Source organism: Kwoniella shivajii, chromosome 9 (assembly GCF_035658355.1).
Source record: "Kwoniella shivajii chromosome 9, complete sequence".
NCBI classification, from domain to species: domain Eukaryota; kingdom Fungi; phylum Basidiomycota; class Tremellomycetes; order Tremellales; family Cryptococcaceae; genus Kwoniella; species Kwoniella shivajii.
In genome coordinates, this window is record NC_085916.1 from 888,526 (window position 1) to 911,409 (window position 22,884).

General features: G+C 42.3%; 11 protein-coding genes across 11 annotated transcripts; 6 read left to right on the forward strand and 5 right to left on the reverse strand.

Annotated features, from left to right (window-relative positions):
* Positions 1-197: 197 nt before the first annotated feature.
* Positions 198-2,058, reverse strand: IL334_006652 (uncharacterized protein; the record flags this gene model as incomplete). The annotated part of the gene is made up of 10 exons (XM_062938350.1): positions 198-238; positions 431-451; positions 497-532; positions 706-903; positions 969-1,047; positions 1,122-1,199; positions 1,266-1,319; positions 1,387-1,416; positions 1,714-1,754; positions 2,034-2,058. 10 exons carry the CDS (start codon positions 2,056-2,058, stop codon positions 198-200), a joined length of 603 nt encoding a protein of 200 aa, XP_062794401.1.
* Positions 2,059-2,566: 508 nt separating this feature from the next.
* IL334_006653 (uncharacterized protein) lies at positions 2,567-4,067 on the forward strand (the record flags this gene model as incomplete). The annotated part of the gene is made up of 7 exons (XM_062938351.1): positions 2,567-2,710; positions 2,790-3,008; positions 3,068-3,172; positions 3,229-3,413; positions 3,470-3,486; positions 3,551-3,664; positions 3,739-4,067. 7 exons carry the CDS (start codon positions 2,567-2,569, stop codon positions 4,065-4,067), a joined length of 1,113 nt encoding a protein of 370 aa, XP_062794402.1.
* Positions 4,068-4,692: 625 nt separating this feature from the next.
* On the forward strand, positions 4,693-5,720 carry IL334_006654 (uncharacterized protein; the record flags this gene model as incomplete). The annotated part of the gene is made up of 4 exons (XM_062938352.1): positions 4,693-4,773; positions 4,894-4,982; positions 5,103-5,169; positions 5,511-5,720. 4 exons carry the CDS (start codon positions 4,693-4,695, stop codon positions 5,718-5,720), a joined length of 447 nt encoding a protein of 148 aa, XP_062794403.1.
* Positions 5,721-6,104: 384 nt separating this feature from the next.
* On the reverse strand, positions 6,105-7,708 carry IL334_006655 (uncharacterized protein; the record flags this gene model as incomplete). Its single annotated transcript, XM_062938353.1, has 6 exons — positions 6,105-6,295; positions 6,388-6,727; positions 6,806-6,872; positions 6,940-7,243; positions 7,303-7,318; positions 7,391-7,708. The coding sequence occupies 6 exons, from the start codon at positions 7,706-7,708 to the stop codon at positions 6,105-6,107; spliced, it is 1,236 nt and encodes a 411-aa protein (XP_062794404.1).
* A 367-nt stretch (positions 7,709-8,075) lies between these two features.
* IL334_006656 (uncharacterized protein) lies at positions 8,076-10,191 on the forward strand (the record flags this gene model as incomplete). The annotated part of the gene is made up of 8 exons (XM_062938354.1): positions 8,076-8,200; positions 8,369-8,528; positions 8,610-8,882; positions 8,967-9,083; positions 9,180-9,443; positions 9,500-9,603; positions 9,682-9,888; positions 9,957-10,191. The coding sequence occupies 8 exons, from the start codon at positions 8,076-8,078 to the stop codon at positions 10,189-10,191; spliced, it is 1,485 nt and encodes a 494-aa protein (XP_062794405.1).
* A 254-nt stretch (positions 10,192-10,445) lies between these two features.
* IL334_006657 (uncharacterized protein) lies at positions 10,446-11,712 on the reverse strand (the record flags this gene model as incomplete). Its single annotated transcript, XM_062938355.1, has 6 exons — positions 10,446-10,494; positions 10,591-10,695; positions 10,810-10,944; positions 11,030-11,094; positions 11,250-11,377; positions 11,565-11,712. The coding sequence occupies 6 exons, from the start codon at positions 11,710-11,712 to the stop codon at positions 10,446-10,448; spliced, it is 630 nt and encodes a 209-aa protein (XP_062794406.1).
* A 316-nt stretch (positions 11,713-12,028) lies between these two features.
* IL334_006658 (uncharacterized protein) lies at positions 12,029-13,329 on the forward strand (the record flags this gene model as incomplete). The annotated part of the gene is made up of 5 exons (XM_062938356.1): positions 12,029-12,256; positions 12,490-12,624; positions 12,705-12,766; positions 12,848-12,943; positions 13,119-13,329. The coding sequence occupies 5 exons, from the start codon at positions 12,029-12,031 to the stop codon at positions 13,327-13,329; spliced, it is 732 nt and encodes a 243-aa protein (XP_062794407.1).
* Positions 13,330-13,521: 192 nt separating this feature from the next.
* IL334_006659 (methionine aminopeptidase, type II) lies at positions 13,522-15,367 on the reverse strand (the record flags this gene model as incomplete). Its single annotated transcript, XM_062938357.1, has 9 exons — positions 13,522-13,584; positions 13,643-13,726; positions 13,785-13,893; positions 13,958-14,307; positions 14,367-14,515; positions 14,599-14,897; positions 14,972-15,086; positions 15,145-15,174; positions 15,232-15,367. The coding sequence occupies 9 exons, from the start codon at positions 15,365-15,367 to the stop codon at positions 13,522-13,524; spliced, it is 1,335 nt and encodes a 444-aa protein (XP_062794408.1).
* A 646-nt stretch (positions 15,368-16,013) lies between these two features.
* Positions 16,014-17,910, forward strand: IL334_006660 (uncharacterized protein; the record flags this gene model as incomplete). The annotated part of the gene is made up of 7 exons (XM_062938358.1): positions 16,014-16,101; positions 16,164-16,237; positions 16,300-16,431; positions 16,491-16,594; positions 16,653-17,514; positions 17,577-17,641; positions 17,712-17,910. 7 exons carry the CDS (start codon positions 16,014-16,016, stop codon positions 17,908-17,910), a joined length of 1,524 nt encoding a protein of 507 aa, XP_062794409.1.
* Positions 17,911-18,429: 519 nt separating this feature from the next.
* Positions 18,430-20,681, forward strand: IL334_006661 (uncharacterized protein; the record flags this gene model as incomplete). The annotated part of the gene is made up of 14 exons (XM_062938359.1): positions 18,430-18,517; positions 18,609-18,631; positions 18,689-18,738; positions 18,810-18,873; positions 18,954-19,081; positions 19,148-19,191; positions 19,278-19,343; positions 19,410-19,435; positions 19,515-19,709; positions 19,772-20,007; positions 20,119-20,352; positions 20,430-20,490; positions 20,553-20,562; positions 20,632-20,681. The coding sequence occupies 14 exons, from the start codon at positions 18,430-18,432 to the stop codon at positions 20,679-20,681; spliced, it is 1,275 nt and encodes a 424-aa protein (XP_062794410.1).
* A 293-nt stretch (positions 20,682-20,974) lies between these two features.
* IL334_006662 (uncharacterized protein) lies at positions 20,975-22,433 on the reverse strand (the record flags this gene model as incomplete). The annotated part of the gene is made up of 6 exons (XM_062938360.1): positions 20,975-21,220; positions 21,344-21,532; positions 21,612-21,773; positions 21,909-22,021; positions 22,109-22,265; positions 22,371-22,433. The coding sequence occupies 6 exons, from the start codon at positions 22,431-22,433 to the stop codon at positions 20,975-20,977; spliced, it is 930 nt and encodes a 309-aa protein (XP_062794411.1).
* Between the last annotated feature and the right edge of the window lie 451 nt (positions 22,434-22,884).

Sequence of the window (22,884 nt, forward strand, 5' to 3'; positions counted from 1 at the left end):
TTGAAAAAGTCGATTCGATTGCTTCAAGATGAAGTTGAAAAGGTAAAGAAAAGAGGGAAAAAGAAAGTAAGGGTTTATAGGTTTAAATTCAGAAGCTTAAGAGAGACTGAGGTAGGTTCGAGCGTATACTAAGCTATGATCAGAGGACAATCAGCATCGTTCACATGCACAATGATCATGAGTCACTCACCAATCGCTTAGTATTGGCCACCGTAAGAACCTTGAGCGGCACCACCGGCTAATCCAAAGAGTAAGGTCAGCACGAGACAACGTTGACAGCAGAGACAAGTGATAGTATCCGCTTGTCAGTCGTTTGAGAACCGACACAGATGAACATATCACAACAGATAATCCACGAATAGAAGCGGAAAACGCCTCGATCAATCCTCACTCTGACATGCTCAAAGCAAGCGAGAAGAGAAGTACCTACCACCTTGATCACCGCCGTAACCTTGAGAACCACCGTAGCCGCCTTGAGCAGCACCGCCATAACCACCTTGAGAAGCACCACCGTAACCGCCTTGACCGCCGTCTGCGAGAAAAGAGATGATACAGATCAGACACCGAAACCACAACCGAGAAGGGAACACAAGAGAGCCACACAACGGCTACGAGCACAACAGCAGCCACAAGAACACATCCACAATACACGCGACCGCACACTCTTCACTTTGGCTCGAGGAAGAATCATATCATTGTACTTACAAGCTTGTTGTCCACCGTAACCACCTTGGCCGCCAGCTTGGTATCCACCTTGTTGACCACCTTGGTAACCGCCTTGTTGACCACCTTGGTATCCACCTTGTTGACCACCGTAGCCACCTTGACCACCTTGGTAGCCACCTTGTTGTTGACCACCGTAGCCGCCTTGACCGCCACCGTAACCACCTTGGCCACCACCGTCTACGATTGCAGGCTCAGTTCGATCCCGATCACAGTCTAACAAATAGCAATGAAAGAATACTTACAACCGGAGTTGTAACCACCACCGTAACCACCACCACCGCCACCGCCACCACCGGTACCTCGAGAGTTGGCGAGGTTAACCTGATGAAGAGAATTAACACGCGTCTTATCCGTAGAAGACTGTCGTAGGAGCAAGAGGCGGGGATACTACTTACTCGGACTCGTCGACCGTCGAGCTCTTGGTCGTTGAAGGCGCTGATAGCAGCCTCGGCTTGACTGGCCTCACCGTAAGTCTACCAAGAAATTGCAGTCAGTTTGTCGTCTGTCAGTATGGCGAGAAATAAAGAAAAGATACACACGACGAAACCGAAACCTCTTGATCGACCGGTTTCTCGGTCTTTCATGACGATACACTGCAAAGGGAACAATATTCAGATGACGTTCACGATGTAAAGATTATGAGAAAAAATAGCAACTAACGTCAACAACTTGTCCGAAGGCAGAGAAAGCCTGTTAGTGCGTTAACACGATTTAACGGGTCACAGATTTGTAATATGTTGAAATGACCAGATTGGATCGATACACCGAGCGAAGCCAAGTCGATCGAAGAGACAGCAATGTCAAAACCGATTCAGTCCAGATCGCAGAGACAGTTTTCATATATGACAAGATTCGAACAAGACCACACAGCGATAGCGAAGCCAGAGTTGTAACGTAGCGAGAACGAAATAGTAAGATCGAGGGGGAAGATATACATCAATAACATAAGCAAGATCACACGATAGATGGAAAACGAAACAAGCGAACCTCCATCAAATGTTGGTCTGTGGTGTTCCAAGAGAGATTGCCTATAAGATCGTTGAAAGAACAACAAACAACAAACATTAACCAAACCGATCCGGAGATAGAGACAAACCATGTTGCATGTTTTTAAGAGAAACTTTTCAATCGGATTCTCTATGGTATATGAAACCGAGACCCAAGAAAAAGAAGGAGTCATTGGAACGTCTGTTGATTGATTGTCCCCCCATTCCAGTATGCTGACGATATCACGTTTGATGATCCGAGACTCTTCCTCCTCCTTCTCTTTCTTGTCGAAGTGGATTAGATTGGTAAATCACACGCACCGACGTAGATCTTAGCAGAAGCCATTTTGATATATCTGTTTACTTGGGGATTTGACGAGTAAGTGGATATGAAGATATGTGAATTAGATGAAAGAGGGAAAGAGAAAGACAAAGAAAGAAAGGAAGAAAGGGAGTGAGTGGTGGTGGTGGTGGTGGAAGGTGACCTCGTTTTGGGGGGGGGGGGGCAATGCAGCGGTGGCAGAGTGTGAAGCGTACAGTGAGAGAGAGTGTGTGAGAATTGAGGCAGTGGTGTGTGTGTCTCGTTTAAAAAAAAAGACGCCAAAAATGAAAACCAGTGGGGCCATGATGCAAAACTACCTAATTAGGAAATTATGAACAGAGGCCCAGCCCAAAACATCATCATTCGTAATAACCGGGTTGACGTGATTCCGCATTGTGATTATGTGGCACTTTTCTTCATACTCGTAAGATCTCAGATTCATCATTGGGTGTGTGTACGTCATTACATTAATATCTCCCATTTCATTTGTTGATAAGATGATAACAACACCCTGTTGTTGAAGCTAAAGGACATGTCGAATAAAGCAGGACCATCGACGATATCTCAAGGGAGCTTGTTAGAGCTGAGAGCCATTACTGCTGAGCATGTAGACCGATTCTCTAAAGAAGGAAGGAAAGCGATCAAGGGACAACCCAGGAATCATAATTTAGTCAAAGTCAGTTTCCATCCATCACCTCCACCTTTCATGTCCGACCCATTGATGATACTGATAGCTAGAATCTATTGGACAATAGACCAAAAACCCCTTTGATAGACCGTCACCGGGATTAGTCAAGAGGCTAGCGGCAGAAGCAAGGAACGATGCGAAATCAAGACGATTCGCAGAAGAAGATGGCCCAAATGAAGATCAAAGAAAGGAAATATTGAAAGCTAAAGCTAAGAAATATGCAGCTATAAGAAAAGGTGATTTGTCAGGAATGACACAGAAGGAAATGGAAGAAGCTGTCATTGATGTAAGCTAAACTCACTGAAAGCTGATCATCGTTGAGATCTCGTGCTGATCTTGGAGTAGGTTGTCAAGTTCGAAAGACTGGAAGAAAATGGTTATTTATCTCATTCTTCGGATGAAGATGAATCTGCCCGACCATCTAGGCCCAAATGGCACGATGAGGATGAGGTAAGCTGACGAAATGTATTTGAAAGCCCAAAGCGATAAACTGACAGCTTTGACAGCAAGCAGATGATGATGATGATGCAAAAGATGATCTGACCAAGGTCGAATACATCGATGAGATGGGACGAACAAGAACTGGATCGCGAAAAGAAGCTCGAGAAGCGGAAACTCTCAAATCCGGTTCAAGGCAAGGTTTAGAGAGCATGGAAAGTGGTCAGGATAACTCAGCGTACGCTGAAGTACTGTGGGTACAATGTCTTCTTTCGCCTGATATTTGCTAATATTCGTTTCCACCTCAAGACAATCCGAAGTCATTCGTAAGTCTGCTATCATAGGATCCTCGTGTCATAGAACTGATCGTGTACTCTGTATGGCACACAGATGGAGACCAAAACTTCTACCCTGTATATGAACCCGATGCCGATGCACTAAAGAAGAAATATCGTGAAGCAGAGGAAGAAGCTAGAGCGCATCATTACGATTCAACGAAAGAAGGTATATACAATTCCATTTTCGTTACCATGTAAGCACAGAGGGACGCATTTGCTGAACGGCTCGTGAGTTTATAGTGCGAGTGAAGGGAGCAGGTCAATATCAATTCTCTTTGGACGAATCACTTCGATCGGAACAAATGGCTTCTTTAGCTTCACAAAGAAGAGAAACTGAAGAGGCAAGAAACCAGTCTCTACAAAGTCAAACAAAAGGTTTATCAGCTGCTCAAGAGGCTAGAAAAAGGAAAGCCGATGAGAGAAAAGCGATGATAGATGCGAAAAGAGCTAAATTGCTTGGAGGTGAAAAGGAAGTAGAGAGATTGAAAGAGGAGAGAAAGAAGAAAGAAACGGACGAGTTTTTGAAGGGGCTAGAGGATGAATTAATTAGCGTCAAAAAGGAGGACTGAGGTCTTCATAGCAGGCGTTCATTGTCGTTTAATCTGAGAAAGAGAGATAGAACGGTTATAATCATGTTGTACATAGCAGAAGTGTTGTATGTGTGTTATCTGTCGCTCATCACATTGAGCATGCATTGAACAGTCTTAATATTAAGATCGCTCTTATCGGCGATAATAGATGGAGTGCCTAAACCCCGATCGTGTTTTGACCGTCGGAGGTTTCCACTTCATCTCTTTGTGGCGGATCGCTGTTCCAATTGAGCTGTGGGATTCTCATTCTGTTCTGCTGCACTGTACTCTTGCTCACTCACTGTGCTCTGCATGGATTGGGTGTGTGCTCACTGCTTTGCCCTGGCTCTGGTTGTTCCCCCCGTACGGTGTCTTGCAGCAAGGAGTGTGTGTCTACGCTACCACCTGTCATCAATTCAATATCAAAAGTAGCTATCTTGTTCACTCTTTGACTTTCAAAAACTAACCTTTTTCATATTCCAGCAACGTGAGTCTTGTTCAAATCAACCTACCGACACCACTCGACAAAAGGTTTGAGAAGAACAGAGGAACGCAGAGGATCAAATAAGGGAGAAAGTGTTTTTTGCTGACTCTATAAGGATTTTCTTCTGTTAAATGAAATAGAATGCGAGTCGACAGGTGTGATTTCTCTGGGTACAAGGTTTACCCCTCCAGGGGAAAGGTCTACGTCCGAGGTGACTCAAAGGTAAGTTATCTTTACCTTGAAACCAAATACAACTATACAACTACGGAGAACAGACGGGATGTTTTGGAAGTTGCATTAATTGAGGTGTTTGTGTTAATTTTATCAAATCTTTTTTTATAGACCTTCCGATTCCTTAACCACAAATCCGAATCTCTCTTCCTTCAAAGAAAGAACCCCCGAAAGATCGCTTGGACCCAAGTCTACAGACGGTATGTTGAATTCATTGCAGGAATGGGGAATTAGAATGCTGATCAAAGATTTTGTCCACTCTTGTTTCAATTACCCTTTGTACCGCCTAACTAATCACATACACGATACGATGGATATAGAATGCACAAGAAGGGTATCACTGAGGAAGTCGCCAAGAAGAGATCTAGAAAGAACGTAAAAGTTCAAGTGGGTACAACTTTCACGCAGCTGTCGGCGAATGGGTGCAAGAAGGGCAGGTGAAACGGAGTAAGATCAAGGACTTAGGGAAGAAACGGATTACTGAGAAGATGTGGAAGAAGGGCTGTGAGGTTCAGATGTCACAATAGAGGACAGGATAGGATCGGCTACGACATGTGAAGGGAGGCATGTGGACTGGAAGGGAGATCAGAAGAAAGTGACAGGCGACTATATGGTCGGTCATTCAGTGCCGTTGTCACGACTGGACAGTTTGATAGGATAGAAACTAGAAATGAGGAACGCCATTACAGACCAAACAATGCTGACAATATTTCTTTCGCCTTTAACAGAGAGGTATCGTCGGTGCTGATCTCGCTTCCATCCTCGCCAAGCGAACTGCCAAACCCGAAGTTCGAGCCGCTGCCCGAGCTGCTGCCATCACCAAAGCCAAGACTGAGAAACGAGACAAAGAAGCTTCCAAAGCCGCTACTCGATCTTCAGCTCCTCAAGGCCCCAAAGTTTCCAAACAAGGTGCTAAAGGTGGTAAAGGTGGTCGATAAGTTTATATTTTAACTAAACTTGTTTGGGCATGTATTGATTGATGAGCATACTATATCCCCTGAAAGGAAGGCAAATTGTGTATCAGGATCGTTCACGAGTGGAGGAAGGTGACAGGATTTCAAATATTGAGTTATTCGAGGGAAGCTGAGGGAAGGTGAGGGATCCATGGTCTTGAGGGATATTGTGCATTCTGTGGGCATGTTATGCGGGTTGGCTTGCGGGTTGGCTTGCGATTATAATCACTTCAGCAAACTGTTCACATACAATACATGCTTCTTAAGGGCAAGTATGGCTATAATACAACAACACGCCATGCGTCTGTCTGCAATTATGGGTATACCGACCATGCCCCAATTGCTAACCAAGCTCTAAAACTCCCATGATCATACCCTCTGCCTCTTCCTATCTCCGCCACCTCCTGAATCACCTTGACCTCGAGCGAAAGGTCTACTTTTCTTCTCCTTGCTAGCGATCTTCTTACGTTTCTTTTCCATCGCTTTCTTGACGGCAGATTTGCCACCTTGTTTTTCCAGAGATTCGAATTTGGATTTAAGTAATAAATCACGTTTCTCGCCTGTTAGATTTCGCATACAATCAGCATTAATGTATTTTGCCTTTCCCCTTAACCAGAAACCAGAAACCAATTTCCAAAATTGGATGACTCACTATTCTTCATATACCAAGCACCTTTACCTTCTTCTCTCTTCCCTCTTTCTTCTTTCTTAAATTTAGCCAAAACGTCTCTTTCTCTATTCTCCCTTTCTGTCCTGACGAGCTTTGTACGAACTTGACCTAACTTCAATTCGATCTCTTCTCTTTCAGCTGTACGTTGAGGTTTTTCGGCCCATGGACAAGTTCTCTCCAACTTCATAGCTACAGACAAAGATTTTTTTAAAGATGATAATTCTTCTTTCAGTAAAGAAGGGATGAATGAATATGACTGTGAATGTAGATGGGCATCGAGATTTCCTGCTGATACAGATGAGAATCGAGGGTCACGGCGGTCCTATGACAGCCGACTGTTGTTAGTCCGATGATATTCCTGGGTTAGGAGAAGATGATGAGTGCTAGAATGTTAACTTACAGGTTTATGTGTATCAACGACTTTTCTACTCCTCGAAACTTGTTTCTTCGTACTCATAGCTACTGGACTGTTCGGCGTATTGATCAGCTTGATCCATCTACATAGTCAGGACAGAAGCATTTGTCTGTACTTACGCATGCTTACTCCCTCTTTTCGTAGACCCAGTTTCAGGTCCACTATCGCTATCACTACCACCACCATCCTCAGTCCCATTCTGATTACCGCGATTGCCATCTCTTGATTTGGTAGATTGAGAGTATGGGTCAATGGTAATTGCTTTCCCTTTACCTTTTTGTAATTGAGCTAATTTCGCTTTAGCTGCTAAAAGTCGATCTTCCTTGCTTGACCCAGTTCCAGAAGATGATGATGATGATGAACGTTGTTTCGATATTGATTTCTGGGCTTTGGCGAGGGTTGATAATGGAAGGGATGTCAGATCTATATCGGTATGGTAAGCTTCTATAGAGACCCGCAGGAGAAAGGCAAGATGGATTTACCATTTTGTAAACGTTTCTGCGATACATAATCCACCAAAGTCAATTTTAAATTGGCTTGAATAGAGTTAATAACAGAGGAACAACTAACCAATTTTAAATCTTCTTCATCATCACTCCCACTTTCCCCATCGCTACCACTGACATCACTATCACTATCACTATCACTATCAGTATTATCATCTTGATCTTCATTCCAATTATCAGCTTCCCATCTTCCCTTCCCCTCTTCTCCTTCTTCCTCCTCCGAGTTCGGATCTAAAAGATCTTCACCATTTCCTGCTCCTTCAAGGGAAGAATCGTAATCTTCAGCAAATTCATCTACTTCATCATCGCTTTCAAGATAATCGTCTTCTACCTCTTCGGATCGCTGTACAGGTTTGAGTCTGGATGATGATCCTTTTGCCATTTTAATTTGATTCTGACTGCTTGGCTTGGAATAGATGTATACTCTCAAATATATTTCACAAAAAAGTTAGATCCACCCCTCCACTTCTCTTGAGTGATTCATTGAAAAGTCGCGTGGGAACGGGTTGATAAGTAAGTGTTGATTACGAGATATTTTGTAATTCATCTCATGTGATTTGTATGCATTTCATTACAAAATAATCGTATTTTGTATTATTCCTAATTGGTAGCTCTACTGCCTCTCTCTCGCTCGCGTTTTTGCTCTTTCTCGTCAACATCAACATCAACATCAACATTCAACATTATAACCACATTACTTTACTTCTATTCGCCGATCAGTACATCCACCCTTGAAAAGTGTGAACAACATGTCAACACCACAAGCAGGACCTTCACATATCCAAGCTTCTCCATATCCTCCGCAGGCGCAAATAGGAGGAGGAGGGGATAACAAAAGAAGAGCAGAAGCTGATCCGGAATCAGTAAGGAGATTGTACGTATCAACTATTACTTCATTCTTCGCTACTATCCCATTCTCTGCTCCGTTTTCCTTCAAGCTCTCCAATCCTCTTGACAAGACTTACTTATCTCGTTCCTCTTCTTGTGATTTCGAGGATGCAATGCTGATAACCAAATTTTATGTTTCCTCTGAACACTATAGGAAACACCCTCGTCCACCACTTCCTCCCCCTCACGTCTTACAGTCTCTCGTACCTGATTCTCCAGCATTTACCGACCTTCTCAAACTCGAGCAGAAACTAGATTGGACACTATTGAGGAAAAAGGCAGAAATCAATGATGCCCTAGGCAGACCCACTAGGGTATGTTTCACCCTTTCATCGATCAGCTAGCTGCAGCCCCGAAGAGTGAATAACAAGCTGACTATCTCGATTGATACGTAGGTGAAACGAACTTTACGAGTTTTTATATCAAATACAGCTCATGATCAAACATGGCAAAAAGAGGCAGCTGCTCCGCTCACTGAGGACAAGAAGGAAGAATCGTCAGGTATACAAAAGGAAGGTGATGCGGATGTGACCATGGGCGAGAATGCTCTTCCCGCACCAGTACCTGTAGAACAAAACAAGACCGAAGCTATTGGGGAAGGTGTAGATGTCAACACAGGCAGAGGAGTTGCCGGATGGGTATTGAAGATTGAAGGTAGATTGCTTGACGTAAGCTTCACCTCGTTTGCGACAAAAATACAAAATAATGCGGCGGGACAAATAAGCTGATCCTTCCAATGAACGTGATCACAGTATGGTAACACAAGACTAGACAAAACCAAGAGAAAGTTCTCGACATTCTTGAAAAGTGTAGTAATAGATTTCGACAACAGAGAAGCTCCTACGTTTCCAGAAGGCAACATCGTTGAAGTACGTTGGGCATCTGACCATATAGAATTATATCAGCTCTCATTAGCGAGGTTCCACTGATACGTGTTAAGCTAATTGTATATCTCGAATCAATAGTGGCACGCACAAAACCTTACACCTGCATTGGACGGATTCGAGATTCTTCGACGTGGTGACAGGAATATCAATTCCAGGATCATCATTCACCTTTCACATTATCCTGAACGATTTAAAGTCTTGCAACCTTTGTCTGATTTAATCAGTATGAAAGAAGGTACAAGAGCGGAAATAATAAGCTCTGTATGGAAATTGATCAAAGTTGGTGGTGCTCAAGATAAAGAAGATTCCACTGTCATTAGACCAATCAGCGGCTTAGAAAAAGTGAGTAGCCGCAATCTCTGATGAAATGCTAATTGTCATTCCTTCGGTTCGATCAGATATTCCCTCCTGGTCAAGAAGGTATACCGTTCCATCAATTACCTGAAATGGTAACCAGATTCCTGACTCATCCTGATCCTATCGTCATCCCATATACTATCCAGTGAGTCTCCCTACTTCTCCTTTCCACGGGTAGGATAGCCTATGAAGAATTGCCGTTAACACGAACTGTCTTACGCAGAGTGGACAAAGATTTCAATTTCCATCCTAAATGTTTCGACATACCAATCGAAGTTGAAGATCCGTTAAAATCCAAGATGTCCCTCTTGGTTCAGAGCTTCGAAGGTAAAGAAGGTAAAGAAATCGTACAATTAGAAGATAAAGTAGGGGAATTGGCTTATTTCGCGAGGGATGTTAAACAAAAGAGGGATTTCTTAGAATCATTTGCGTGAGTGTCTGTTCGTCTTGGTGTTTGCTAAATGGCTGGAGCTGATTGATCCAATGGATGTGCCTTAGATCCAACCCGCAAGTATTCATACAAAACTGGTTAGCTGCTCAAGCGAGAGATTTAGATCAAATGTTAGGATATCAAATCGGTACTTCTGGTATCAATGGCGGAAGTGTAAGAGAGGAAGATTTAAGAAGATCAGACTTGTTCAGTTTACCTTGGGTAGACGAAGCTGTTACAATTCATGAATCGGCAAGGATGGAACAGGAGAGGAGATCAAAAGCTCAGAGCCATCACAGGTAGATATTTTCTATTTCGGATGGACCAAAACGAGAGACTGCCATATGATTTTATGTATATACGGCGTATATGCATTCGCCTTGACCAATTCAGTTCAAATTCGATGTCTGAAGATACAGGTTGATCTGTTTATGTAACGCATATGCAATTCTTTCGTAAAATGACTGCAATTACTTATACTTTGTACCGTCTAGTATCGAAGATTGTCGTCAGTTTTTGTCACGAGCTTTTTTGTAATCATCATGAAAGCTGAATACTCACCTTCCGGATCTTGAAAAGAACGTCTTTAATATCCAAATTTGGATTCTGCTCAACAGGACCCGACGGTCAGCCAAGCAATCAAACTATCATTGCCGAGCCGTTTACGTGTCTGGATGGAAAATGAGAATAGTGATCACTCACAATGACATTGCAACTATAATGAAACATTCTAGTATTGTGAACCAGAATATCTTTGATTGAGTGGATAGAACAGTCGAATAATTTCTATGATGTCTAGTATGGAAGCTGTTTATTGTTTATCGTTTGTCAGATAGATGAACATTCGTCATTTTCTTGAAACATAATTCCATGTATGTGATGATGATGATGATGATGATGATGAGGCGGAGCTAGACTTACTATTTCTGTGTTCTGGTTATACTACTTAGTAAACCACTTATTTTATAAGTACTTTCTTCTAAAGACGATGTATGTTCTTTTAACGGTTGTTGTTGAGCTGATAGTACTCTTCTAGGTTCTGATTCTACCATTATACTGATAAGAAACGTCAAGATGTTTAGGTTATTTAATCGAATTCCCCCCAAAAAATAATCAAAGAGGGCGTCAACAGAAAACTCACTCGAAATCAAGTAATTTATCAGAAGTATAAGCTTCATTTTCGAAACAGAAACTGTATTCTCCAATCTATCGAATGATCGTGTGTTACATATCGCATGATCAGTATTTGTCCTTCCTTCGCAATCAACGAGTTGAGACTGATCGATCGTCCACAGATACAGTCCCTCGAACATCTCGTTGATATGGTCACATCTAGAGACTTTGGTAATACCACTACTCACCTTATTAGCTGTGAATATGTAATCTCCTTGTTTCTCAGCTACACCTTCCAATACCACTTTATCATCTGGATCCATCACTACATAATCTATTTCAAAGTTGCCACCTGACTGAACTGCGAAATAGAATCCTATTATGAATATGTGTTAGTCAGTGCTGCCTCGTGGAACAATCTTAACGGAGTCTGTAATCCTTTTCAGTGAAACCCAGGAGGATTCGTATATGCAAGGTAAATTGACATCGTGCACTTTCAAGGGACGTGCGCTACATATTTCCCCGTGTTGTTTAGAGCAAGTAGCATAGAGCGAGCAACTCACCGACTTTCTCTCCTTGACCATCAACATCGGCATAATAGCAACTCCTCTCATTGGCACCCAACATCGCTGTCAGAGCCGTCGCCGACACATGAGCGGCTCCGAATAACGTCACGGTGAGAGAGGATAATATCGTCCGGCGTGAGAACATCGTACCTGTGTATGAATTGGAATGTCGTGGTTGTCGTAAAATGAGTCGTTAAGTCTTCGCTTCTTGATATATGAATCAACCAGTGAACCTGTAGATATCTTGGTTGCTCTTTAGGTGATTTATCAGTTGAACACGCGACACGTCAAAGTGAGAAGATTGATTGATTGAATTTGATTCCGTTTCTCACTCGAAATACGAGACTCGGCTATGACTCCATAATAGTCAATCAACTTCGCTTTTGTTATTGTCATACCATCACATTCACTTTCTGCATCATTAGCACCCACCAAACCCAGAATACCAGAAGGGAATCACCATGGCAACTACATCGTGGGATAACGCAAGACGACATGCAAGGGCTTTGGAGACAGCGCTAGATAGTAAATTATCAACTTACTCGAAATTGGCAGCTACGATAGCACGTTCAGGAGGCGCAGCTGGAAGTAGTAGTAGTAGTAAAGACGCCATAAGTTTAGAGGAAGAGGGAGACGGTATTGGTGGATACAAATTAGTAGAAGAAGAGATAGAAGAGCTATTAGGCAAGGTGAGTACATTTTGCTTCTTACCTTTACCTAAGAACACCTTTCACAGAACGCACAAAAGGTCTCGTATTACCTCTCTATGATGGAAATACACTGTGGATGGCTTCGTGATCCTGCGGGTTGTGAACCCCGTCATCATAGCCATGATGGCCAGAATCTCAAGGCCCAACTATCAGTCTCACGTGGTCTATGTGAAGTCATCGGGGTTTTATGCTAACCCTCTAAAACACTTTAGCTAGAACAAGCAATAGAAGATCTGTCAACATTGATAAATTCACCTTCTCAACCGCCCTCATCATCAATGCAACATGCAGCTCAGAGACATCGAGACAATCTGGATGACTACAGGAGGGATTTCCTTAGGACTAGAGTGTGTATAACTTAACTTTGTTGTCATTGATCGCAAGGTAATACGAGTTGAGCTGATCGTTACAATTCATGCGACAATAGGGAAACGTAGAACAGAGTATACGTCGATCGAATTTATTGGGCTCAGTAAGGAAAGATATAAAGTGAGCCAATACTTCAAGTCGTATAATTACATTTCATATTGGTGTAAATGTTGATTTTATCGAAATCATTCTTCGTTGTAGTGATTACAAAACAGCAACGAATTCTCAAACGGACGCATTGCTTCAAGATAGAGGTAGAATAGACTCTTCTCATAGGATGATGGATGATACTTTGAAGTGAGAATCAATTCTCTTCTCTTCTTCATCCCCTTTTATGTATAAAATAATCCTAGTCCCTCCTTTAATATGCTCCTTTCTCGCTTCTCCCCCTTTCCCCTCTCTTTTGGCTCACCGCATCACCTTGTGACCGAAATACGATATCATCTTTGAATCTAACTCGCCTCAATTACAGTCAAGCATATGCTACCAGAGAAGATTTCGCTCAACAGCGTACACTGCTCGCATCGATCGATTCTAGGATGGGAGGTGTCTTATCCCAAATGCCAGGTATAAACTCTTTGATCACAGCTATAAGAACGAGAAGAAGAAGGGATACTTTAATTATGGGTTGTGTAGTTGGAGTTTGTGTAATTCTCATATTAGGTTATACATTTGGTTTTTAGACTACATCTTTACGCCAAGACACGTTTATCGCTCATTTCTATCATTCTGTGAAATGAAGATGGGTGCATATGCAAAATGCAACTATGATACGATACAAATAAAGTTGTCGGCTACTCCATACACGAATTCTTCACCTTTACACCTTTTTCATGAACAATGATCCCAGACCCCATCTGACATATCTGACATATCTAATAATCGTCTCCTCGTGAAACAACTTCTTTACAAGTTGGTCTGAGCAGGATGGTGTGTTCCTATATGTCATGCATGTCAGCTGTTTGCGGTTGAAAGGTGTAGCCGTACACAACTCACAAATTGAGCGGTCATTGCCCCTTGTACAGGATCGACAAGAGGTGGATAATCCATCACGATATTCTCCTTCACTAGCGTATTGAGCTGTTCAATTCCATTGTCAGCTTTACACAGATGTACAGTTGTCCATGTTACGACTCACAGCCAGGAGGTAATTCTTCTCTCCTACATGTTCCAGATATCTTCTACAGAAAGGCAATGAACCGAAATTTCTTCGGATGGAAGCCAAGAGTGATTTCGCAGATTGATGACTGACGGAATCGTTAGCTTAGGTCTTTGTCTCTAGTGAGATGCGTAACTGGATAGCCAACTTACTGTCCTGAATATCTTTCCGGAGCATGTTGAGACAAAGCATAATGTGAACAAGCACCTTCTTCCATGACTCTTCCTCTACCAGTTGAACCGAAAGTTTCAATGGCGAAATATTCTCCTTCTTCCATTTTTTGGGTATCTAAATCCGATCCATGTTGTTTGACAATTGGAACTGATTTTCCAGGTCTTTCACCTACTCCACCATGTATACTATAAGGTGCGATAGAATGTCCATTCAAATTTGAGATTGATTTGACAGGATATGTTTTACCATTAACTTCAACCTCGTATGACTCCATTACTTCTTGAATGGATTCTCCAACATCGCATAATCGGACATCAATTCCTGCTTCCTATTATCACGAAACGATCAGTCATAAGCTGCAACATTCGCAAGTGCAATTTAGCTTACACTGATACCGGTGTTGGTAGCATCTTTCACAGCTTCAAGTAATTTATCCCAAGCTGGGTCGCCGAAGTTGAGTGTAAATGCTGAATCCACTATACGACCTTTGACGTGTACACCAAAATCGACCTTCACAACATCTCCGTTTTGCAGCACTGTGGGAAAAGAGATATGCGAGATTAGCTTCTATTATTCCCATTTGAGAATTGGAATGATAAACAAGTCAGATGGAACGTACCCTTGTTGTCTCCGGGGTTCGGCGTGTAGTGAGCAGCGACTTCATTCACACTTAAACCAGTTGGGAAACCAATACCACTTTCGAAACCATCTTCTTCCACTAAAGCTCTAGTACCATTTTCGATCATATCGGCAATATCAATCATCTTCATTCCTGGTTTGATATTCTTTTGAGCATATGCACGAACTTGACGATGGACTTCACCTGCTCTACGTATATTTTGGTATCGAATGGATGGGTCTTCTTGCGCCAATCTTTCTTTCTCTCTCATTTCAGCTGATGATATTCTTGATGTTGTACTGTACAAATTTTGCCAATGGATCAGCTGTGATCTATCTGTGATTGAGGACAAGCCAGTGAAGAGATGACTAACTCATTCTTATATTCTACTTCTTGACCTGCAGGATAAACACCATTTTTGAAAATCTTACTTAATCCTACTCGGGGAGGTTCAGATTGTACAACAGTTGCAGACTTCTTCTTCTTTGCTGTAAGATCACGAATAAGTTAGTCAATGATGATGCACTCCATCACATGACAACTCACACTTCTTCTTCTTCTTCTTCTTTTTAGCATCTAAGAATTAAGAAATTAGCTTGTGCCTCCTGACAATCACAGACGGTGAAATCTCACCTCCTGAACCTGGTGCTTCATCTCCTTCGGCATCGTCATCATCGTCGCCGTCCTCTTCGTCCTCTACGACCTCGGGCTTCTTTTCCTTTTCCGATATACTCAATTCTTCAAGAGTGGGTACAGCGACCGGCGCCATGATCTATCGTTCGTGACGTTTATATTAGCTTATCAACTAATGAAGATAAATATCATTTAGGATGAGTTAGACGAATGGAGTGATCTCTCAGGGTCATTTTTTTGGGTATCTACTGTGAGTACGAAACTCTGCAGAAGTCTAACATATCTTGGTGACAACATCATTGAGAAGGTATGGTTGTGGTTGTGGGTGAGGGTGTGAGTATAGGCGAAAATGAAGGGAAGCAGTAAAGAATGAGATGTAGGGAATTACCAACGCTCTTGGTCAAAGTTTTAATCTTGAGAGCAAGGGGACGAGAACAGTGACTCACGAAGTGTCTTCAGTTGTTGTCTTCTATATGTTTAATTAGAAACGAGAAGAGAGAAGAAAATGCTTTTGGATTGAAGAAGAGATTTCGCTTCCCTCGCCCACTTTTTTCGACAACGTAATTTGGGAGATCATGCCATGTTAGGCGTGTGTGTCCGACTCTCCCCATCAATCCACGTGCCTATTCCGAACCTCCATTTATTGTTTTCTCCCTTCCGGTCTTTCCCCATCCTTTTGCCACTCAAACTGCAGTACAAAGTGTATTCTCCACCAACTCATATCCTCCTCATCTTCATCTCCCATATCATTCATCGTATATCGATCCACAAAGTAGGCAAAAATGGGCGCATTACTGTCCATACCTCTGCTCACGGGTGGTATAGGAGCTATAGGTTCCTCACTCTTCTCAGGATGTATGATATTCATGGGTACGTCATCAGACCTAGAATCGCTCTAGCCTCCTAGCTTATGTTTCAACGTGAACTCATAGGTGGAACTGCTGCTTCAGCATTCTGCAAATCATGCAATTGTAACTCATCGATAGCTACTAGAGTGGGATTCGGAGTGAGTCTCACATCCCCTAAAGCGGAACCGAGGGAGTGAGCTAATGGATGAAACCGCTTCAGTTGATATTCGCATTATCATCAATGCTGGCTTATCTCTCGCGAACGGATATAGCAATCAAACAACTGGAAAAGATGAGTTGGGACTGGATAAAGATGGATTGCTCAGGTGGAAAATGTTATGGATTACTGGCTGTAAGCTTGTCAACGATCAGTCGACGATTATCCAAACTGATGTGGGGAAATATCGATAGGTCCACCGATTCTGTTTCGCTCTTGCTCTATTCCACTTATTGCTCTCTGCTACGCTCATTGGTGTCAGAACCACAAAGACCAAAAGAGCTGCCATACAAAACGGGTAAGTGATTATTTCATGAGAACAATTGAGGTGTTCAGCTGATATCGGGTCTCATCAGATGGTGGGGACTCAAAATACTACTCTACTTTTTGTTATCCTTTTTATCATTCTTAATCCCAAACGAATTCTTCATGTTTTACGGCTCATACATCGCACCAATCGGTGCATTCTTATTTATCCTGATTGGTCTAGTATTACTGGTCGATTTCGCTCATACCTGGTCAGAAACATGTTTAGATAATTGGGAAAGGGCAGAATCAAGTTTATGGCAATTTATTTTAGTTGGATCAACATTTGGATTGTTTGCAGCTTCAATCACGCTCACAACGTTACTATACGTGTTCTTCGCCGGATCAGGATGTGGAACCAATACATTCTTTATCACTTTCAACATGATATTATCCCTAATAGTGACTGTATTAGCTATATCTCCCCCTGTTCAAGAAGCCAATCCTAAATCAGGTTTAACTCAAGCTTCAATGGTAGCCGCTTATTGTACCTATTTAACAGCTTCAGCGGTTGTTAATCATAACGAAAAAGGTCATTGTAATCCATTACACGCAAGTGGAGGAACGAAAACTACAACTGTAGTCGTAGGAGCTTTATTCACTTTCTTAGCTATCGCTTATTCAACCTCAAGAGCAGCTACTCAAAGTAAAGCTTTAGTCGGAAAAGGCCATAGAGCAGGTGCAATCTCTTTACCTACAACAGATCAAGGTGAAGAAGATGGTGAAGTTAGATTAGTAACTAACCAACCAAAAGGAAGAAGAGATGAAATGAGATATCAAGCTATATTAGCAGCTGTCAATGCGGGATCTTTACCTGCTTCAGTATTAGATGAACCGGAAGATGATGATGACGAAATTGAAGCCACCATCGGCGAAGAAAGAGATGATGAAAGAGGTGGAACAAAGTATAACGTGAGTTGATAGCTCTGTATCACCGTTTGACAGACTATTAACCGTGATCTGCACACAATCAGTACTCTTGGTTCCATATCATTTTCGTGATGGCGGCAATGTACGTCGCAGGTCTATTGACGGACTGGTAAGTAACCTATTTGCCCTTGAACAGGTGTTCTGATTGTACACTTTGCTGATGTCAACGGATCATATAGGGCGATTATCTCCACTTCCCCTGTATCTCATCCTACCGATCCTTTCTCGGCATTCGACACCGCCGATCCAGATGTTTACATTGGTCGATCAGAGACCACGATGTGGATGAGAGTGATAAGTTCATGGCTCTGTTACGCCTTATACTCTTGGAGTCTGTTAGCTCCTGTGTTGATGCCTGATAGATTTGGTGAGGCTTAATTAGTAATTAGTAGTAGTAAATCTTTTGTCGTCAACAAGGACGGGGGATATCACCTAAAATAAAGTGTCTGTTTATTTTGAAATAGTATGAATGATGTTGTCTTCTTGAAATTCACGAGTCATCGTGATTCTCCTCCAGCTGCATTCTCTTCCAGCGACCATAGAGAACATCATCCAGCACATGTGGATCATTAATGTCATTCATTCATTGTACACGAGCACTTTCTCGTAAGCTGTCAAATTGTCTTTTAACCGGATATAGCCGTAATCCTATTTTAGCGAGATCGCATTCTTCATTTGATACTCGTGACCATCCAACTGATTCATTCACTTTGTCAACATCCTGTTGTTGTCGAATCATCATTGGAGACCACAAGCGCTGTTAGCTGAAAACATCAGTACAGTGAATAAAGAGAAAGAACTCATCTCAAAAATTCCGATCTGCGATCGTTCACTTTCATCTTGACCTCGCCACTATCGTTCTGCCGAACGACCAATACATAGGAAACATCATCAGAAATGCGACTACAAGCTCTACGACCTATAGTTCAAAGATCTGCCGGACGAGGGGGATCTTCTGTGTCAGTAACAAAGAGAGGTATGGCTAGTAAGTATCCTAATTGGCTAAAAATATTCTCCAAGAATTCTTCGATGACGAGTACGATAGCTGACATTCATCCGTTCTCGATAATTCGCAGAATTCGCTAAATTCGACTGGGAAGTAAGCTACTTCACTTTGTCGATCGGCATGAAAAGCCTTGACTTACGATGATACTAGGATCCTCTGGATATGAAATCACTTCTCAGTGAAGAAGAACAACAAATTCAGTATGTCTCCCCGGCACCTTCTCGTCGCCCTCATATTCTCGCTCATTGATTCAACTTGTTTGAGGAAATAGTGAAACCGCTAAAGGATATTGTCAAGATTCGCTTCAACCTAGAGTCATCAATGCGTACCGTAATGTAAGCGCATTCCACTTGTATCCCGTTACAAGAACGATCAATCGATGATGGATCAAGGCTGATCGCGCTTATTTATATAGGAAGACTTTGATCCTTCGATTTTGAAAGAAATGGGTTCATTAGGCTTACTAGGCGCTACAATCAAAGGATATGGATGTGCGGGCGTATCCAGTGTCTCCTATGGACTGATAGCGAGAGAAGTTGAGAGGTGAGTTGAATATCTCCCTTGTCGAAGATTGCGAAACGACTTATAGTATGATGTCTTGCAAAATAGGGTGGATTCAGGTTATAGATCTGCTATGAGTGTACAATCTTCTTGTGCGTTTCTACATGATTCCTTTCCGACAGTGGCAATCAACGAGTGGCATGAATGATAAACTGATAAACCTCTTTGATGACCATAGTGGTCATGCATCCTATCAATGAATTTGGATCAGAAGAACAAAAAGAAAAATATCTTCCTAAACTAGGTAAATTGCTTTCCGAAATAACATCTCTACTTCGGGGCTTGACTGATGGTGTCTGGGTAATATTAGCAACTGGAGAAATGATTGGCTGTTTCGTAAGTCTCTCTTTCTCCTTCTTTCCGTGATAATCTGCTGTATGGTCAAGGCTGATAATCGAATCGATGTGTTTCACAGGGCTTGACAGAACCGAATCATGGTTCTGACCCTTCATCGATGGAAACCACAGCTACCAAAACTTCAGAAGGATGGACTCTGAACGGTAGTAAAACTTGGATATCTAACGCTCCGGTGGCAGATCTATTTGTTGTTTGGGCTCGGACCGTTGAGAATGGTGAAAAGGGGAAAGTGAAAGGGTTCTTGGTTGAGAAGGTAACTCAACGATCCGGTCTATAATAGCATAAAGGGACACTTGATTGACGCCGATATTGCAGGACACTCCTGGACTATCAGCTCCGCCAATCAAAAATAAACTTGCTCTTCGAGCTTCGATAACAGGTTCAATCTTCATGGAAGATGTCAAAATCGCTTCCGATGCTGTGTTGGCTAAATCAAGTGGATTAGGATCTCCTTTCAGTTGCCTGAATAATGCTAGATATGGGATCAGTTGGGGTGTCATGGGTGCTTTGGAAGATTGTATTGCCAGATCGAGGGAGTATGCTTTGGAGCGGTGAGTGAACTCTTTCTTCCTCGTTTCGTGTTCACTACAAGGAGCTCTACGGAATCGGTTTTGCGAACTGGTGAAAACTATTCACTCATTCATTGATTGTGTAATGTGTAGCAAACAATTCGATAGACCTTTAGCGTCATTCCAACTTGTCCAAAAGAAATTATCAGATGCATCGACGGCATGTACATTAGGTTTATTAGGCTCATTACAATTAGGTCGACTGAAAGATAAAGGTTTATGGGCACCTGATATGGTTTCCATGATGAAGAGAAATAACTGTGGTGAAGCTCTGAAACATTCCAGAGTATTACTAGATATTCTAGGTGGAAATGCTTGTTCTGATGAGTGAGTTTGGTCAGATCGTTCACATACAATTGTCCTCACGGGTATATTGAAATTTGTGATGCTGAAATCATGTACAGGTATCATATCGGTAGACATGTACAGAATTTACAAGTCGCTAACACTTACGAAGGCACGCATGTAAGCTTACAGTCTCAATTCGAGAGCAAGGCCTAAGCTGACTATGATTCAAAATCATTCAGGATATTCATGGTAAGCGATCGAGCTGAACATACACAGGCTTTTTTGATGGATATTATAGTAGCTGACGCCACTTTTTAGCTCTCATTTTAGGAAAAGCCATCACTGGTGTTCAAGCCTTTGCCAACTGATTAAGCGTCGACGTAAAGCCATGTCACGTCTCGAGAAAAGGCAGAGCTGAGTCTGCATCACAGATGCACACATGATATGTCCACCGTTGTTTGTATGCATTGAATGTATTTGTCACTTTCCTATGAAAATTTGTGAAGTGTTCGTGTCACTCTAAGATCAGACTAGTTTACCTAGTCTCTGATCAAGTTATCAATTCCACGTCAATATGACCAAACGACACTTCTGATCATTCCGTGTGCAGTGTACATATGCCTCTCTTGGCATATGTACATCTAAATCAAACCATCGTAAATCATGACAACTTGTTATCTTTCTCTTCATCACCAATGACGATACTAGAAGCCAAGTCGTATATGCCCAAGAATACCGCACCACCTAAACTGATAGCGAAACAACGTGGTTGCCAACCTTTAAATAAAGCCGATGGACCCTCGTTCCGAAGTATCCCAAGTAGACGAGGCGGGAATGAAAGTATAGATGGGGAAGGTTGATTAGGTGCTGGTATACCAGTCGTAGCGAGGTAAGGCGATGAAGATGTCTAGTATCAGCCAAAAAATCGAGTAAGCCTTGTTTTGTCGATATTCCAGGGAAAGGAAATGAAGGATACATGATACAGCATAATCTTTCGTCAAAGAAGTAAGAAAGAACCGAGATTACTTACTCTAGCTTCTAACATAACTCTGGTTTTGACCACATCCAAAGGAGTGGTAACGGCAGCTGCGAAACCGCCTGCTATCGAACCGCATAAAGCAGCTTCATATGAATTTGGTCTTCTACCTTCCAAGTAATGTTTAGATAAAAGTGATTTCATTGATTCGTATAATGGGAATTGTATGGAAGTAAACGGCAGCTATTTGTTCGTTGTCCAATCCGTAAAATCAGATCAAACTATTCGCTTTCATTGTTTGATTACAAAGGATATGACTCACCTCTCTAGCAATGGTTATTCCAAATCCACGATAAAAACCTCTTATACCTTCAAATTTCATCGTTGATATAGCTGAATGTATACTGCTTTTACCTTGTCCATAAGCACCTGTTTGCGTACGTGATTTCACCACTTCTGTAGGCACCCGTATCAGACATGATACCTAAGAAAGATGTGATGTCCTTGTTAGCTGAACTTACTTTGACTCGTATGATATCGCTTTTACGATATCGCTTGTGAGGGAAAGAAGTAGGACAATAGACTGTAGATATCTCAATGATTGGTGCTTTGCACTCACGTATTCAGCTCCAGATGCAGCTGCCATATGGTTGAAAGCTGGGTTTTCTTTGAAAAATTGGATTTGTGGTAATTTCACTTTCAATGCTTCATATGTCACGAAGAATGCAGCGGCTATGATTTGCAATATGAGTAACAATTAGCTTAATGAGCAGATTTGTTGCTGTTGGGATAGTCTGATGTTTGATACATGTTACTTACCACCTGGGGCACTTCCCATTCCTACACTTCCTACACCTCGATAAACACCTTTGAATCCACCTGATTGCCAGAATCCAGCTGAAGATTGTATCCTAGTCTTAACGGTGTCCAATGGGAAGAACATGAAATCTACAGCTATACCTGAGATTGCACCTGCCTACGATCCACGACAAGACAATATCAGATGTGAGTCCTTGTCATGTGTTGGACGACTTCCCCTTGTCGCGAGCTCGAATCACTGAGAAGAGGAGAAGATACATACCGCTAAAGCTCGTTGAGAAGTTGGCGGTCGCCTTATGGACGGTGTAGTATCGTTATCCGCCATCTTGCACGCTCTGATCGTTCAGTCCGGTCTTGAATAGCCAATGTGCTGAGAGTCTCGAGGTATCCAGACGTGCGATTCTGATCCGAGATGTTCAAATCTACGAACGTGACCAGTGTATCTTTTCGGCCGTCGTGTATTTATCGATTCATTTCAATCGAGAACATGGGATACCCAGAAAAAAGACATGCGCGCGGAGCCCCGAATTCCCACTGGGCACTTGGCTTGCCTATTCCCGGATGTTTACCGCTGCAGCCTGATTAGGTACGCCAAGAGTCGGGTTCCTGGTGCATTTGTTTGCCACTGTTTTGTTCGCTGTATTTCGCGTGAAATGGGAATGGAGTGAATGTTCATGAAAGAATGATAGTGACTCTTTTTGAAGGACCGTAGCTATCTCTACTTTGGCTTCATAACTCTCGTGTCGTTTATAAGCTGTCTGCGGGCAAATTACTGC